Below are 17,954 nucleotides of genomic sequence, written 5' to 3' on the forward strand. Positions count from 1 at the left end.
CTTTCCTGACCAAAACAAATTTATTTTCTATGGGAAATGTGCTCCCTATACATAGGATTTTGAAACTCTCAGTAGAAGGGCACGGCTGAACTTAGACGTACATAGGAAAAGAGTAATGTAAAAGTCAATTTAAGCATTATTAGAGAGAAGGTCATAGTGAATCCAACTTTATATGAAAGTGAGGAATTACCAGAGAAAGCTGGCTAGTAATGAAATGTATTCCCTTAAACTCTCGGTTTATATTGGTTGCAACTTTTGAATTTAAGAATGCCAGTGAATGGAATGGAAGTACATAAACCAGTTTTTCTTAATTTCCCTTAAAGTAACCATGAAACCATGAGAAAACAGAATCTTTATTGCAATCACAGTGAGCACAATGAGGGGTAAGGGTATGAAATAAATTTATTAGTAGTATTTTCTAGGTTTTTCTTTTCTTTCATCTTTATGCAATGCCTCTACCTCAAAGTATTATCTTCCAGTTGCAAGCAAACAATGAAATAGCCTCTGGTCTCCTTCTCCTTTATTTTTTTCTTTGAAACAAACTGCAGTCATACAGGAAGTTTTGTCTCTCCTCTCAGACCTGGGTAGACTTCTTTGTGTTGCTTGGAGGGTATGAGTAGAAGCTTGTAGTAACAACCTCGCGCTACCTGCATAGCATCGGCAACGGTCTAGGAAACACAGTCTAGAGACAGATGTCTCACCATTCAAATAAACCTTCAGTTCTTTTTTAAAACATTTAAAAGTCAATTAGGTAAGGTTCAGGAATGACTAAACAGAAGGAAACTTTTTAAAGGAGAGATATAAATGATAAGGCTCTGTATGAATCTCTTCTCCTATAAGAGATTTTCTTGTAAAGCTAAAGAAAAATTTTAAACATATGATTCTAGGTATCAATAAGAAAAAAAGAGACTATTTCTTTTATATTTAAAGAGAGATCTAAGATATGAAGAGAATGCAATAAAATCAAAACCAAAGTAACTAAAATAAAATATTCATTAGAAGCAATAAAATGCAAATTTTATACTACTAAATATTTAAACCAGTGCTTCAGTGTACACACTTGAGAAGTAATATGAGAATGCAAAGTAAATGAATAAGGAAATTTTATTTTAAGGTGAGAAAGAAAATGGCAGACATGAGGACAGAAAAAAATTTTGATCCATAAACAATAGATATCTGCTAAAAAGACCGAACATTTTGAGCAAAAGCAATAGAAACAATAACAAAAATTTAACAGTAAATAAGAAAAATCCAAAAACCAAGTTTAACAACAAAATATCCATATATTTAAGGTAGAGAATCTCACAGATTTTCATGAAATATTAAAGTTCTAACAACTCCTTCTTTGTCATGTCCATAACTAATCTATCACCAGTCTGCTGATTTTATTTTTCTAAATACTTGACTGTCCCCATGCCCACCACTATAACCCTTGTTCAGTCTGCCCTCATTCCTTACAGAGACTCTGGCAACACCTCCTAACTGCTCTTCATGTCTGCCCTAGTCCCTTTCCAATCTGTTCTCCATATTGCAACCATTTATTCACGAAAACAAATTATGGAGTGCCTCTAGGTGCCAACATAAACAATTAAGCAGATAAATTAAGGTAGCTTCATATAGTGATAATTACAAGTAATAATAACAATAAAACTCAGAATAATGTAAAAAGAGTGACTAAGGGAGGGATAGTTTTTTTTAAAGAAGTGGCCAAATGAGGCTTCTTGGTTAAGCTAAAACTTGGCTAAAAAGGAAATAGCCATTTGGAGAAAAAGAGCTTCCAGGCAGAGGGCATCAGAAATAATTCAAAGGTTCTAAATTGGGATCTGAATGAATGTCTGAAGCCTCTTTTGCTGGAAGATGGTGAATAAAGTGAGATGAGATAAAAGATGAGGTTGGAGAAGTACAGGTATCATCTCAGGTAGGGCATTGTAAGCAATGGTGAAATGTTTGTAGTGGATTCTTAAGTGCAGTATGGAGGCTTTTTTTTAGTAAAGAAGTGCATTGACTTTCTTTCTTTCAATGCACTTCTTTACTAAAAAAAAAGCCTCCATACTGCACTTAAGAATCCACTACCATACCATATGATCTCACCTATAAGCGGAACCTAACCAACAATGCAAAGAAGCAAGGCAAATATGGCCAGCAACACTGAAAGGAAAAGAAATCAACAGAGACAAGAGGGAAGGGGGGGGCAGGGAAAGGGAAGGGAAGGGGAAAGTCAAGGAACATATAGCAAGGACTCATGGACAAAACCAAAGGGGAAGAGCTGAGGGAGGGAAGGTGGGAGGGGGCAAGGGAAAGGGGGGGGGGAAGGCAGAGACAAATGTATTTAAAAAGTAAATAAATTAATAAAAATAAAAAATAAAAAAAAAATAAAAAAAAAAATAAAAAAAAAAAGAAGTGCATTGATTTACATATTTAAAAAAGAAAAACTTTTGACTGCTGAGTGACTTTTTCAAAACACAAATTTGACCATGTTCCATGAATATTTCCACCACAAGATCTGACTCCATCCTTTGTTCTAGTTTCAGACCGAGTCATGCTCCCCCACAACCTCCACATCAGGCTAACTGGACATTTTCAGGCCCATGTATACACTGTCTACTTCAGACTGCACATACTACTCCTCTGCCTTCTCTCTGTCTTTGCCTGCTTAGCTCCTACTCCTCTCTCCATCAAAGTTCAACTGTTTCTGTCTCAGCAAAGTTGTCCATCACCAGCCTTTTTCCACTGAGTCCTGTCCTACACTGTAGATATCTAGCAATAGGTAGTTTTTCAGAGCCTCAATTTCACATTTGTGTAATTATTCATTCAGTGATTACTTTGGCTATTATTTTTTTCAATTAACGAAGTTTTTAAGAGCAATTTTAGGTACACAGAAAAATTAAGCAAAAACTAGAGAGTTCCCACACCCCCATTGCCATACAATAATCTTCTCCCCCGCTAAAACTATAGCCCGCCAGAGTGGTACATTTTTTACAGTCAACGAATCTGAATTGACCAAGTCCAGAGTTTAAATTAGGGCTCACTTTTGCTGTTGTACATTCTAGGAGTTTTGACAAACATATAATGACATACAGCCAGCACTGGAGTATATTGCACAGAGTTGTTTCACTGCCCCATAACTCCTGTGTCCTGCCTATGCTGTGTCTTATTTGGTTCATCATTAATCCCCAGTTGCCTGCATGCACAGGGCTTAGCAAATAATACACATTCAAAACCATTTTTTGAATGAGTAATTTTATTAATAATTTTTAAGAACTTTCAATGGTGCAAAAATTAGACTTCTCTTTTGCAACATAAATAACAGCAGAAAATGGGACTGTGTTCTTAAATTCAAGGACATATTGAATTTAAATTTTGAATGAGCAGATATAGAAATAAGTGAATACAGAAGTTATTAGTTGCATTTTAAAATCTAACATGTAAAAAAACTTGGATAGAAGATAAAATATTGGAAAGAATTTTATATGTTTGGAATTTCCCCTACTTCTCTGTGACAGAAGTAGGGGAAAGTTCACAACTCATTCAGAAACCATCAACTGCATATTACAGCAGTCATGAGTTTTAGATCCTGTAACTTCATGTAAGAGAACTGAATCGTGTGTGACATGAATATCTTAGAATCATCATACCAGATAATAAAATATACTATCTGCATAGTTAAGATTATTATTATTATGGAGAATCAACTTTGGAAAATATGGATTAACTATTAAGAAGAGCCATCCCAAAGGTTTCCATTCTTAGGTATGTTGACTGACTCAGAATTCATACTTCCTGCCTGACTCTAATAATATTACATATCAGTATATCATTATAAATTAAATAAAAATAATTTAAAAAGACAAAATAAGAAATAAAACACTATGAAAGATAGCCAAAAAAAAACTAATAGACTTACAAATGACAAAAATCAGAAATATTCAAGCATCAAGAAATAGAATAGTTCAAGTAGTGGAGGGACAGTACAGGAGTTGTCTAAAAATATTTATAGAACTTTGGTAAGTGGTATTTTACCTGATTTATAAACAAGGATATAACAATTCAGTGGTTAAGTAGCTTGTTTCATTTTATATGCAGCTTACAGGTATGAAAAGTAAGATTAAAATATAGGCTTTTTGGCTCTAAAACCATGATCTGCCTAGAGTTTGAAATAATACGGGATAACTCTTAGACTCATACACTTTTGCAGAAAATTAAAATTGCAAATAGTACCAACTATTTGAAGACCACTGTGGCATTTTTGTATCAAAAATCATAAAAATATATCATTTTGGATTCCATAATTTCCTGTCAGGGATTCTAGATAGGAGAATTTATCTAATATATGGAAAATGATATACATGAAGATAATCATGCCAACACTTTAATTAAAAGAGCAAAAGTTGGAAGCTACCCAAATGTTTTACAATAAAACAATAGTTAAATAATTCATAGCACACAAGGCATATAATAGAATATTGATTTTAAAAAAGGAAAATATTTATATACTGAATATAACTATAATGTTAGAGAATAAAATTATAGGTACATTATTATAGTAAACATATGTAATAAAAATATAAAAAAGAATACACACAAAAAAGCAATTTTTTGAGGGTGAAACGATAGTATCTACACTCCTAGTTTTAGATGCTTGTACTTTTTTTTAATGTTTTTAACCTCAGTTCAAGCAATCTCATTTATCAGGTAGGATAGAAATTGAATAATGAGAAAAAAATCTGAATGAAGAATTTCAACTTTAGAAGGTATGTATTACTTATGAATACTATATTACTTCAATACCAATTTAAGAATCACTAAAGAAGCATTATGTTAAATTCCAAATATATATATTTTTTCTGTTTTAATTCCCTATCAAAATAAAATAAAAATAGCAAGTAATTATCATTTCATTGTGAAAGTAAGTTCTCTTATTCTTTTTATTAAATTTTATTTTTCAATTACAGTTTTCATTAAATATTATGGTATATTAGTTTCAGGTGTACAGAATAGTAGTTAGATAATGATATACTTTTCAAAGTGATCCCCCTGATATTTCCAGTACCCTTCTGGCACAATACATAGTTATAATATTATTAACTATATTCCCTATGATTTTACATCCCCATGACTATTTTATAAGTACCAATTTGTACTTCTCAATACCTTCAACTTTTTTATCCTTCTCCCTCAACACCTCACACTCTAACAACCATCAGTCTGTTCTCTGTATCTATGTCTTTTTTTATTTTATTGGTTTATTTATTTTGTTTTTTAGATTGCATGTATAAATGAAATCATATGCCATTTTCTTGTTCTGACTGATTAACTTCACTTAGCATAATACCCTCTAAGTCTACCCATGTTGTCATAAATCGTATGATTTCATTCTTTTTTATGACCAAGTAATATTCATTTGTACACATGTACCACAACTTTTTTATCCACTTGTCTGTTGATAAGAACTTGGATTGCTTCCATAGCTTGGCTATTGTAAACTGCGATGAACACAGCTGTGAATATATTGTTTTAAATAAGTGTTTTGGGTTTCTTTGGACATTTACCCAGAAGTGAAATCACTGGGCCATAAAGCAATTACATTTTTTTGTGAAACCTCCATACTTTTTCCACTGTGGCTGCACCAATCTACATTTCCACCAATAGTGCTTGAAGGTGCTTTTTTCTTAACATCCTTGCCAACAATTGTTGTTTATTGATTTACCAATGACAGCCATTCTGTCAAGTGTGAGGTCATATCTCATGTGGTTTTAATTTGCATCTGTCTGATGATTTGCATCATTGAGCATTTTTTCATATGTCTATTGGCCATCTGTATGTTCTTTTTGAAGAAGTCCCAATTCAGGACTTCTCTCATTTTTTAATTTGGTTATTTGCTTTTGGCTGCTGAGTTGTCTGAGTTCTTTAAAAATTTTTGGCTATCAACCCCTTATCATGTGTATTATTGGTGAATATGTTCTCTCATTCAGTAGGTTGTCTTCACTTTGTTGATGATTTCCTTTCTTGTGGGAAAAATATTTAGTTTAATGTAGTCCCATTTATTTAATTTCTTTGTTTTTCCCTTGTAAAAGGAAATATATCTGAAAAGAAAATTGCCAAGAGAAATGTAAAAGAATTTTACTGCCTATGTTTGCATATGGGAATTTTATGGTTTCAAATCTTATATTTAATTTTTTAACCTACTTTGAGTTTACTCTTGTATATAGCATAAGAGGGTGGTCTAGCTTTGTTTTTGCATGTATCTATTGTATCTGTCCAGGTTTCCCAACAGCATCTATTAAGTAGACTGTATTTACCCCACTTTATACTCTTACTTCCTTTGTCATATATTAGTTGACCCTATAGAAATGGGTTTAGTTCTAGCCTCTATATTCTGTTCCATTGAACTATATGTCAGTTTTTATGCCAGTACCATATTGCTTGGAGTTCTATATAGCCTTGAAGTATACTTTGATATCAAGTAGCATGAACCTCTAACTCTGTTCTTTCACAAGTTTGGACTGACTATTAGGGGTTTTTTGTGTTGCCATATAAATTTTTTGGATTATTTTTTCTAGTTTTCTGAAAAATGCCATTGGGATTTTGATAAAATTGTTTCAAGTCTATAGACTTTGTTGAGTAGTATGAATATTTTAATGATGTTAATTCTTCCTATCCATGAGTACAGTGTATGCTTTCATTTATTTGTATTTTCTTAGAGTTTTTTTCTTCAACATCTTATAATTTTCTGAGTATAGGTTTTTATCTCCTTGGTTAAAGTCACTACTATGTATTTTGTTTTTTAAATGCAACTGTAAATGGGATTCTTGTCTTTGTTTCTCTTTCTGATAGTTTATTATTTGTGCATAAAAATGCAACTGATTTCTGAATATTTATTTTGTATCCTGCAGCTTTGCTAAATTCAGTTCTAGTAGATTTTTTGTGAAATCTTTATATTATCTATATATAGTACCATATCATCTGCAAATAATGACAATTTTAATTTTTTCTTTCCATTTTAGATGCCTTTTATTTTTCCTCTGTCTGACTGCTATGGCTAAGACTTTCAATACCAAGTTGAATAAGAGTGGTAAAAGCAGACACTACTATCTTGTTCCCTGTACTAAGGGAAATGCTTTCAGTTTTTCCCTGTAGATTATCATGTTAACTGCATGTTTGTCATATAGGTCTTTTTATGTAGAGGTACGTTTTCTCCATTCCCACTTTGTTGAGATTTTTTTCATAAATGGGTCCTAAATTTTGTTAAATGCCTTTATGCATCTATTGATTTGATCATATGATTTTTTATTCCTTTTGCTTATGTGTTATATCATGTTAATTGATTTGTGGCCATTAACTAAATTTGCATTTCCAAAACAATCCCCACTTCATCATGGTGTATGATCTTTTTAATGTATTGTTGAATTTGGTTTGTCAATATTTTGTTGAGGACTTTTGCATCTATGTTCATCATGGAATATTGGCCCATAATTTTCTTTTTTATTTTGTCTTTATCTGGTTTTGGAATCAGGGCTCATTAAATGAGTTTGGTAGCCTTCTCTTCCATTGAAATTATTGGAATAGTTTGAGGATAGATGTTAGTTCTTTGAATTTGTGGTAAAATTTACCTGTGAAGCTTTGTTTTTGATAGAACTTATGTTTTGGGGGAGTTCTTTTTGTTGATTTTTGTACTGCTTCAATTTTGTTGGTTGTAATTGATGCAATCAGATTTTCTGTTTTTTCTTGATTCAGTCTGGGAAGAGTGTATGTTTCTAGGAATTTATCCATTTTTCCAGGTGGTCCAAATTGTTGGCACATAATTGTTCATAGTATTTTCTTATAATTCTTTGTATTTCTGTGGTGTCAATTGCCACTTCCCTTTCATTTCTCATTTTATTTACTTGGGTTCTCCCTCTTTTTCTCAATGAGTCTGGCTAAAGTTTTATTCATCTTCTTTATCTTTTCAAAGAACCAGTTTGGTTTCATTAATCTTTTGTATTTATATTTTTAGACTCTATTTCATTTATTTTCATTCTGGTCTTTATTATTCCATTCCTCCTACTCACTTTGGGCTTTGCTTTTCTTCCTGTAGTTTATTAAGATAAAAGGTTAGATTGTTTAGTTGAGATTTCTTTTCTTTTATCTTGACAGAAGCCTGTATTGCTATGAATTTCCCTCTTGGGACTTCTTTCACTGGGTCCCATAGGTGTTGGGACACATTTCATTTTCATTTTCATTTGTCTGAAGGCATTTCTTTTATTTCTTCTTTGATCTCATTGCTAACCCATTCATTGTTTAGCAATATGTTATTTAGCCTCTATGTATTTGTGTGTTTTTCAGGGGGTTTTTTTCCTTATAATTGATTTTCATACCATTGTGGTTTCAGAAGATACTTAATATGCTTCAATCTTCTTACATTTAATGAAACTTGTTGAGTGGCCTAACATGTGGTCTCTTCTGTAAAATATTTCATGTGTTCTTGAAAAGAATGTATATTGTGATGCTTTCAGAGTGAAAAGCTCAGAAAATATAAATTAAATCTATCAATTAATAAATATGTAATTTAAGGCCACCATTTCCTTGTTGATTTTCTGTCTGAAAGATCAATCCAGTGATGTAAATGGAGTGTTAAAATTTCCTCTTATGACTATATTACTGTATGTCTCTTTCATTATGTCCATCATGTTTGCTTTATATATTTAGGTGCTCCTGTGTTGGGAGCATAAATGTTTACATGGAATATACTCCTTGTTGGAATGTCCCCTTTATCATTATATAATGTCCTTCTTTATCTCTTATCATAGCCATTGTTTTAAAGTCTGTTCTGTCTGATATAAGTATTGTTACTCCAGCTAAATTGTTTTGTTTCCATTTGTATGACGAATCTTTTGTATCCCTTTACTTTCAGTCTCTGTGTGTGTCTTTCATTCTGAAGTGAGTCTCGTGTATACAGCTTCTATGGGTCTTGTTTTCTTATCCATTCAGCTACCTTATGTCTTTTGAGTGGAGCATTTAATTCATTTACATTTGAAGTGATTATTAATAGTTATTTATTTATTGTTATTTTATTTTTCATATATATGTTTTTGTCTTTCTTTTTTAAAAATATGTCCTTTTAATAATTCTTGTAATTCCAATTTGGTAGTGATGAACTCATTTGGCTTTACTTATCTGGAAAGCTCTTTATTTCTCTTCATTTTAATTAATAGCCTTACAGAGTAGAATAGTCTTGATTTTAGGTCCTTGTTTTTCATCACTGAATATTTCATGCCAGTTCCTTCCAGCCTGAAATGATTCTGTTGACAAATCATGTGATAGGCTTATAGGAACTCTCTTGTAAGTAACTCTCTCTTACTGCTTTTAAAAGTCTCTGTCTTTTACTTTTGTCATTTTAATTATGATGTGTCTGGGTGTGGACCTTTTTTAGTTCATCTTGTTTGGCACTCTGTACTTCCTGGGCTTGTATGTTTTTTTCTTCACCAAGTTAATGAAATTTCCAGTGATTATATTTTCAAATAGGTTCTCAGTCCCTCAATATCTTCTCAGTCTTGTATCCCTATATTGTAGATGTTGTTAGATATCATGTTGTCACAGAGGTTCCTTAAACTATCCTCATTTTTTTTTATTCTTTTTTCCTTTTGCCACTCTGCTTGGGTGTTTTTCAGCTACCATGTCTTCCAAATTGTCGATGTTATCCTCTGCTTTATCTAATCTGTTATTGATTTCTTCTAGTGTATTATTTATTTCAGACATTATAGTCTTCATTTTCATGGTTTTCATGTCATTTTTATATTTACTATCTCTTTTTTGAAGTTCTCACTAAGTTCACCCATTGTCTTTTTAAGTTATTTGAGAATCCTTATAAGCATTGCTTTGAACTCTGTATCTGGTAGATTGCTTGCCTCCATTTCATTTAGTTCTTTTCCTTGGAATTTTTCCTATTATTTCATTCAGGCATGTTTCTTTGTCTCCCTATATTGGATGCCTCTCTGTATTTTTTCTGTGTATTAGGTAGATCTGCTAAGTCTCCTAGTCTTGGTAGTGTGGCCTTATTGGAGCTTACTGGTACCTGGCAGAGCTTAGTAATATAATCTTTCTGATCACCTGAACAAAGCATTCCAGGAGTGTCCCTTGTGTGGGTTTTGTTAGCCCTTTTGTTGTAGTTGAGGCTTGATTGCTGTTGTCCCATCCATGTGTAGAGTTGACCCATAAGCTGACTGTCAGATTGATCACAACCACAGCATGTGAGTTGCTGTATAAAGGCTGACCCCACAAAGCAAAATTTGACCCAGCAGTGTATGGTACCTTCCAGGTCTCCTTTTTGGTGGCCGCTTGTGGAACTAGTCAGATTGTGCTCTGATGTAGTCTGAAGTTCACCACCAGGTGTGTCATTCTGGGGCTTCTTGGGAGGGACTCTGATGCAGGCAATTTAAGATGCATCCTGTGACCTGCCCTAAGCTACTTATTAGGAGCTACAGAGTTATCCACGGTTGGTGGCTGCCTGTGCTCCACTTAGAAGCACATGGAAGGGTCCCAGCTGTGTAACAAGGCCTGCTTCCTTCAGTAATGAGCGTGGGCAGTTCAGCAAAAAGCCCAAGGCTCCACAGGATCTGCTTCTACCCAAAGCTCCCTGTTAGGCTCAGTCACTGAAGGAGTCTCTGGTGGTATGTGAGTTTTGTGAGGCAGGCTCTTTGTGAAGCAGGCTGTTTGTGAAGTAGGTTCTTAGTGAGTCACCATGTAAGGTTGAGTGGTATTCACCAGGCTGATATATTCAAACTTGATGCCGACGCTGGGTCTGAAGTCAGTCAGCAAAAGTCTTAGGGTACACCAAGGCCAGCCACCACCCACCTGGGGCCTATGTACCTTGTAGTAGAGCAGGATCTTAGGTAGTCATCAGAGTGAGGTCAGTAGAGTTCATCAGGTTAAACCATATTAAGATTTAGCTGTGTGGAGGGTGGGCTCTGCACAGCAATGGTAATGCCAATTAAGTGTGCAAAGGAAAAAATGCCCTAACCACAAAGCCACGCAACTCAGTCTCTCCCTGTGTGTCTCTGACACCCCCAGAGTTGGCCAATTTCTCTGAGAGCCTTCTAAGAACTATACCATTGGCCTAGGCTTGCTGCCTCTAACACATACCACAGCTCTGTGCACCATGTTCAGAGGACAGGCCCCCAGGGAGTTGGCAGGATGGGGCTAGTGCTGCTCCCCAGGCTAATGTCATGTGGAGGGTTGTGCTCAACCCAAGAAAGATGGTGTTTGTGAATGGCTTGGGAAAGGAACTCAACACAAGTACATTGGCAGCTGTCTCTACAGCTGTTTTTCCTAAGCCACACAACTCAATCTCTCCCTGTATGACTCTACTTCTCTATGAGCTGCTCGTTGTTGCCAGAATCCAGGGTGAGTGCCTGTGAGTGAGATTTTATGTGCTAACCCTTTAAGAGGGTGCCCAGGTTTCTAGCCATCTCATGTCTCACTCTCCCTGGCAATAGAATCCCTGCTGATTTTCACAGCCAGATGTTATGTGGGCCCCTCTTCCCAGCACCTTTTCTCTGGGGTAAGGAGCCTGGCATGGAGTTGAGACCCCTTTCTCCTCAGGGCAGGCCTATGCAGCTGAGATATCCCTCTGCATTCTCAACCCCTTACATGTTTGTGAGTCCAGCCCTTTCACTCTCTGCCCCTTCTACCTGTGTCAGCGTGACTTCTGTATATCTTTTGTTATAGAACTTCTGTTTAACTAGTCTTCAGATGGTTATCCAGGTTTATTTTTCTATAATTTAGTTGTAATTTTTATATAGTCCTGGGAGGAAATGAGTGTAACTGCCATCTGCTTTGCCATCTTGAATAGAGAATTCTACTTCTAAATGGATTCCTTCAGCTTACAGTGAGGCAACAAAAAAAAAAAAAAAAAAATGTAGAATCCAACAATCCTATTCCTACTTTCAGAAGAAGGCCTCCCAAAATGCCTCTTTGTTTACATGCTAGACAGATAAAATGTGTGGATACTTTTAGATTTTCTTCTAGGTTTTAGCGGGTGCTGCTAGAATTTTTTTTTTCTCTTGATCAGTTAGGAAACATTTCATCTTTTACTTACATTTAATTTTTTGGTGATTAATCAGATATCAAACATTCAACATTTAGAAGTCAAGAATTTGTATTAAAATCTGTATTTGTATCAAAACCTGTGACCTATTGAATTTAATCAAACTCAACTCTTTCAGATATATATATATTTAATTAATTTAAAATATTCTATAAAAGAAAATTGAAACAAGGAACTGGAAATCAGATATATTGTTGGAAAGGGAAAATATGTGTTTGTTCATCCAATGGCAACTCAGTCTATTTTGTATTTTGAAAATAACTTAGATTTCTTCAGTTAAAAATATGCTCAGAGGCCAAGCAAGAGAAGTTTGATCTCAGGATTAGGAGTAATGGGGCCAATATCACATAAAAAACAGTGTTAGAGGAGTCCAGCTTATTAAACAAATTTCTGAAGTTTAGTCATTCAGCTATGGCAGTTCCGCGCTGAGTAGAAACAGGGATGTGAAGTAGGAATTTAATTATCATATCAACCTGTTAAAATATATATGTAAATTAGAGATGTATCAGGGTTCAGTTACAAAGAACTAAATTGCTTCAATTAGTTTGTGTTTTAATATAGGTATTAAATGGTTAATAAAATTATTGAGTTAAATTAACAGACTTAAGGGTGATCTTTCAAGAACGACTAAATAAAGTCAAACTACAGGGTCAAGCCATACAGGAAGATGCTTATGTCTTCTAAAAGCAGGAAGCCACCAACCCTAGAAGCACACTCCACTGCCATACTTTGGAAGCCACTATGATCACGATGGCACCACGTTCAGGAAGCCACTATAATCTGGAGGCCTCTGCTATTTTTGTCAGTTCCAGAATTTCACCATGCTTGCTGTGATTTCCACCAACAGAATAGATGTCCTGTGCCCTGCTTCTTGACTCCCATAAAGCTAATGGTTAGACAGCAAGCCATTCATTAGTGCTGCCACAGCAGGAGGAAAGAAGGAAAAATAATGACTCCATTACTATGCTTGCCTGCAGAAAAGCAGAAGCCATGGGCCTTGAACCTCCATCTCACTTCTACATTCAAATCTCAGGCATGTGCATCTGACCACTGAACCTAAAACATAATGAGATCCCTAACTGCAAGGGATTCTTGGAAATATAGTTTTTTTTCTCCATCTTCTTCAGTACAAGAAGACATACTAGAATGAATGTAAAATGGATGTTGAACACTAATGTACCATAGGTTACTCAATCCCCATACATGTGCTTTTCCCAATTCAACAACTCCACTAAAGCAACAATTAGCAATGGTGATGTTCCATACTGACATACTGCAAATATCTCATACCAGTGAAAATGTACTCACCATCTCCCCAAAAGTGAAACTCAAAGAAAGTTCTGCCAGTCAGTCTGTCCATCTCAAGGTAAAAGTTTATTCCTTCTTTAATGAACTATATTAGAAAGTTACCTACCCATAACTCTTTACACATAAACATCAGAAGAAAGGAATGGGCCTGAGTTATTTAATACTTATATACAAAACAGTACAAGGAAGAAAATATGGCTATTACAGTCTTCACTTCATAAAGCTGCAGTTGCAATTTGTACTTCCTTCCTTCTCTACCCATTTCTCACTCCCTATGCCTTCAGTCATTATCTAGGCAAGTAGAGGCCCTTAATAGACCATGGTAATGCAATATTATTTTTTCTGAGAGATAAGATCTTATACTGACTTCCTAAGGCCACGACAGGGAAAGGCAGTCCTAAGCATGTTCCAGAATAGCTCAAGCTTCAAACAAACTTTTTACTGCCCACATTATATAGCAGCAACCTCAGCTGAATGAGAATGTGAAAAATGTGGTGTTTGGCTTTCTAGCCTGTGCAGTAGACCAAGCACTTCAAGGAGGATGAAATGGATGCAGTGATACACTTCTTTCACCACAACAATTAATTGGGAAAAAGGGAACTACTTTTCCATTACCTTAGCCACAGTAAAAACTGTTCTTCTGTGCATTTATGCATAATTAAGATTTAGCATCTGAGAAAGTTAAGCTTTAGGTACACAGAAGCAATTACTGAAACTTTCAAAGGAATCAAGTTTGGTATGAGACCAACCCCATGAGTTCATAACGAGGAAAGATCATCTCAATGCATAAATTGTGCTTTGACAACAGCTCTCCCTTGGTGCCGCCCTCCCACAATCTAACAATGTGATTTTTCTACATTTAGACCACTGTCATTAGGTTTCTGTCACCTCTTCTCTATTAAACCCATACACCTTGCATGATTCACATTTATGCGAGGCCCAAGAGGAAATTCTTCATTCTTCTTTCTCAAATAATTCATTCAAAGTTCCATGACTTTGAATGGTAAATGGTTCTGATGACCTATGAGAGAAGAGTATGCTTTCAATTTCTTTGAATGATTCTTCCTTAATGTTCTTCATGCTACCAAACTACAAGTAGCACCTTTTGTTGCTTTGCTCAGTATTGCTCAGCATAGATGCAAATTGGGCAATGACTAAGACTGTCATTTTGGCCTCATTAGTAGGACCTGTTAATTGAATGATACAGGAGTAATTTCCTGCAGATGGGTGTGAGAAAGGTTTTTTAAAAGTTCAAATAATCACGAGCACAGGGGAAATTTTAAAATTAATCTGTCATATGATAATTTGTTGACAGGTTAGTTATCGGAAAGACATGGAACAAGAAGATGCAGCAGAAACAGTCAAAACTAGGGGAAATGAGTCATCTGTCATCCTGACAGGATTAGAAGGAAATACATTATATCACTTCACAGTGAGGGCTTATAATGGAGCTGGATATGGGCCACCTAGCAGTGAAGTGAGTGCAACCACCAAGAAATCCCGTAAGTGACCGGGGCTTTTTGTTTGTTTCAGACTAAAGGGAAACATCTTTCATCTTTTAACATTTCTGAAAGCCATGTGAGGTACATAATAAGGAGAGTTGAAGGGGAGTTATGACTCATAGTCGTGCTTCATTGCTTAGATCTGAATTCCAAAACTAGCTCAGAAAATTCTGCATTCACAGTAGATAAATGTTATCTTCCTGTGAAACAAGGCTAAGCGATTTTGACATGAAAAGGAGATAAAAGGATCCAGGTTTAAAAGCTCAGGAGAGGAACTATTAAAATGACACTCCTAGAGCAAAACCCTCCTTAGCTGGAAGGAAGCCTATGGTGCCAGCCAACTATTAAACACACAAGACTAAAATGCAAGGATTTAAGTGAGGAAATGTATTTAAGGCTCCTTGTCAGTTCTTTTCCTTTTTGTTTTGCAGCCCCTAGTCAAGCACCTAACAACCTCAGGTGGGAGCAGCAAGGCTCTCAGCTCTCTCTAGGCTGGGAACCTGTCAGACCATTAGCCAACGAATCTGAAGTCATGGGCTACAAGGTCAGTGTTTCTTTACTCTTGTGGGTAGGCACTCATCTTGAAAACTGTTATTGTGAATGTGTACAATTAATAAGGTATACAAAGACTCATTAACCTATCAGTTTTTTCTCCATCACTTTCTACCTGTATCCCTAGAAAGGGCTTTTCTGCAGCAAGGGAGCCATGGCGATCAGAATCAGTTTCAGCTGCACAAGGCATAGGAAAGGAACGGGTAGGCAAAGACACCATGTTTCAAGTAGAGGGCATGATAAAGCACAGCGTCAGAACCATCAGAGCATAGGCAGTATCCTGGCGTTCTCTCCCCACAGACACACTCTGCTGGCAGATGGCAAAGACTGGATGACTTAATTTGATAGAAAGATTTCCTATTAGCAGAGGAACAGAGTAGAAAAAAATGCTAGGGCCAGCACAGTGCATGGAAAAGAGTTCATGGAGAGAGACAGAAAGCTCCAAAACAGATAAAACATTTTACGTATGGTCATCCTGCTTTGTGTCAGCAAGAGATCTGGAAGTATGAAAATGTTTAGATCGTTCTTGAAAAAAACTTTGTCTTTGATTTTAAAATATATGTGAGCTATATATTGGGTTGGCTGAATTTCAAATTCTAGTCCATACATCAGATTCTATTTCTTGTCTTAAACTCCAGACAGAATCATTAGTTGAATATTATTTGTAGCAGAACTTAAACATATTTCAATGATAATATTTAGACTGAAAAGCATCAGTTAGCTCGCTTTTCAACTACCAGAGATGGTAACATTTTGTATTAAAAGTGAGAGGATTCTAAAGCTTAAAAATAAGAAGTAGTAAGTGGAATATATTTTTACAGTAAGTATAGTAATATCCAGTAAGAATATTTTAAGACCCAAACTGCAGCATTTCTTACAGACTGTAATTGGTATGGATCACAGACACCCTTATGTTCAAACATATGCACTCAAATCTACCATAATCGTCAGGGATATTAAATCTGACCTTTTGGAGGAGGGCAGTTAAGCCATTTTCTGAACCGTTTTCTTAGTCCTCTTTTTCCATACTATTCCCTTCGTCCTCACAACTTGCCCCCAAGACAAGTATACCCTTCAATGATTCAGGGTATCAGGATGCCCGAATAGAGTGACAGACCGTCCAAAAACAAATCTAGCATTATTAGAATTGCAGCAAGCAATCTCTCAAACTGGAGTGGCAAATAGAACACAGGAAGCTAGATGAAAGCTTATGCTACCTGGAAGAGCCATTTGGCTTTAGGCACCTCTGAGGTGAGAAACAACATACAACCTGCAGAATATATGAGGTTTAACATAGTGTCCCACGTGAGATGATCCTACTCTGTTCACAGTTGACACTTCATCTCTGGCATTGCTCTTCCTCTTTATATGTGACTGTCTCTCCGGTCAGGCTATATATGAGTGAAGGCAAGGACCTTGTCTTACTTTCATTGTTATCACCACTGCTTCTAGAATGGAGCAATTGGTGAATTAATTTTGACCCAGCTAGAGATATCCATCAATATAGACAGATGTTTTTGTTTGTTTATTCAACTTAGATATCAGGTAGGGCTATTCTGACTCTTGAGATACATATACACTTGGATTCATTTCATATTCCATTCCCTGTGACATTTTGGAACCCATCTGTATTTTTCTCCAGCTTCTCATGGAGCTGAAAGTATATGGCCATTCTAGTTTCTTTGATTTCCTATATCTTAGAGCATACACCAGATATGGGACTCAGCCTTTTTTCTATGATTTCCATAAATTAAAAAGACTCACACATAATGGCTTGTACTATCCTCTCTATATTTAACTATGCTTGAAATTTTTCATAATAAAATAATTAAGACAGAAGTAGCATACATTATGTCAAATAAATGTTAGACTTTATGGAAATTTGGAGGAGAGATTGTAAACTAAAAGACACATGACATGGGTAGACATCTGAAAATTGCTATAATAAAATTTTGTTCTTTTTTTTTTTAACTATCGTCACTGTGCTGTACGTTATTTCTTCAGGACTTATTCAAGATCCTGTTCCTTTTTAATAAGTATAGTTGGTATACAATATTATATTAGTTTCAGGTATACAATCCAATGATTTAACATTTATATACCTTACAATGTGATTACCACACCAAGTCTAGTAATCACCTGCTACCATGCAAACATCATGATATTATTTTTTTAAGTTCATTTATTTTTTTAATTTATTAATCATGTTTATTCTATTACAGTTGTCTCAATTTTTCCCCCTATACCCCCCTCCACCCATCCAATCCCCACCCCCTGCTCCCAAGTCAGTTCCCACTCTATTGTCCGTGTCCATGGGTCATTCATACATGTTCTTTTTCTAGTCCCTTCCCTTTCTTTCCACCATTGTCCTCTTTCCCCATCCCCTCTGGTCACTTTCAGTCTTCTCCATGTTTCCATGCCTGTGGTTTATTTTGTGGAATAGAGTCCACTTATAGGTGAGATCATATGGTATTTGTCTTTCATCAACTGGCTGATTTCACATAGCTTAA

General features: G+C 35.4%; 1 protein-coding gene across 1 annotated transcript in view; it reads left to right on the plus strand.

Annotated features, from left to right (window-relative positions):
• CNTN5 (contactin 5) overlaps positions 1-17,954 on the plus strand; it is a 480,323-nt gene that overhangs the window by 451,493 nt on the left and 10,876 nt on the right. Inside the window, exons 20-21 of the mRNA XM_054592597.1 lie at positions 14,706-14,892; positions 15,324-15,436. Coding sequence (XP_054448572.1) covers positions 14,706-14,892; positions 15,324-15,436 — 300 coding nt within the window. The remainder of the gene's footprint in view (positions 1-14,705; positions 14,893-15,323; positions 15,437-17,954) is intronic.

The sequence above is a fragment of the Pteronotus mesoamericanus genome, unplaced genomic scaffold (assembly GCF_021234165.1).
Source record: "Pteronotus mesoamericanus isolate MK-2021 breed Mesoamerican mustached bat unplaced genomic scaffold, CSHL_Meso_final scaffold_36, whole genome shotgun sequence".
Taxonomy (NCBI): Eukaryota; Metazoa; Chordata; class Mammalia; order Chiroptera; family Mormoopidae; genus Pteronotus; species Pteronotus mesoamericanus.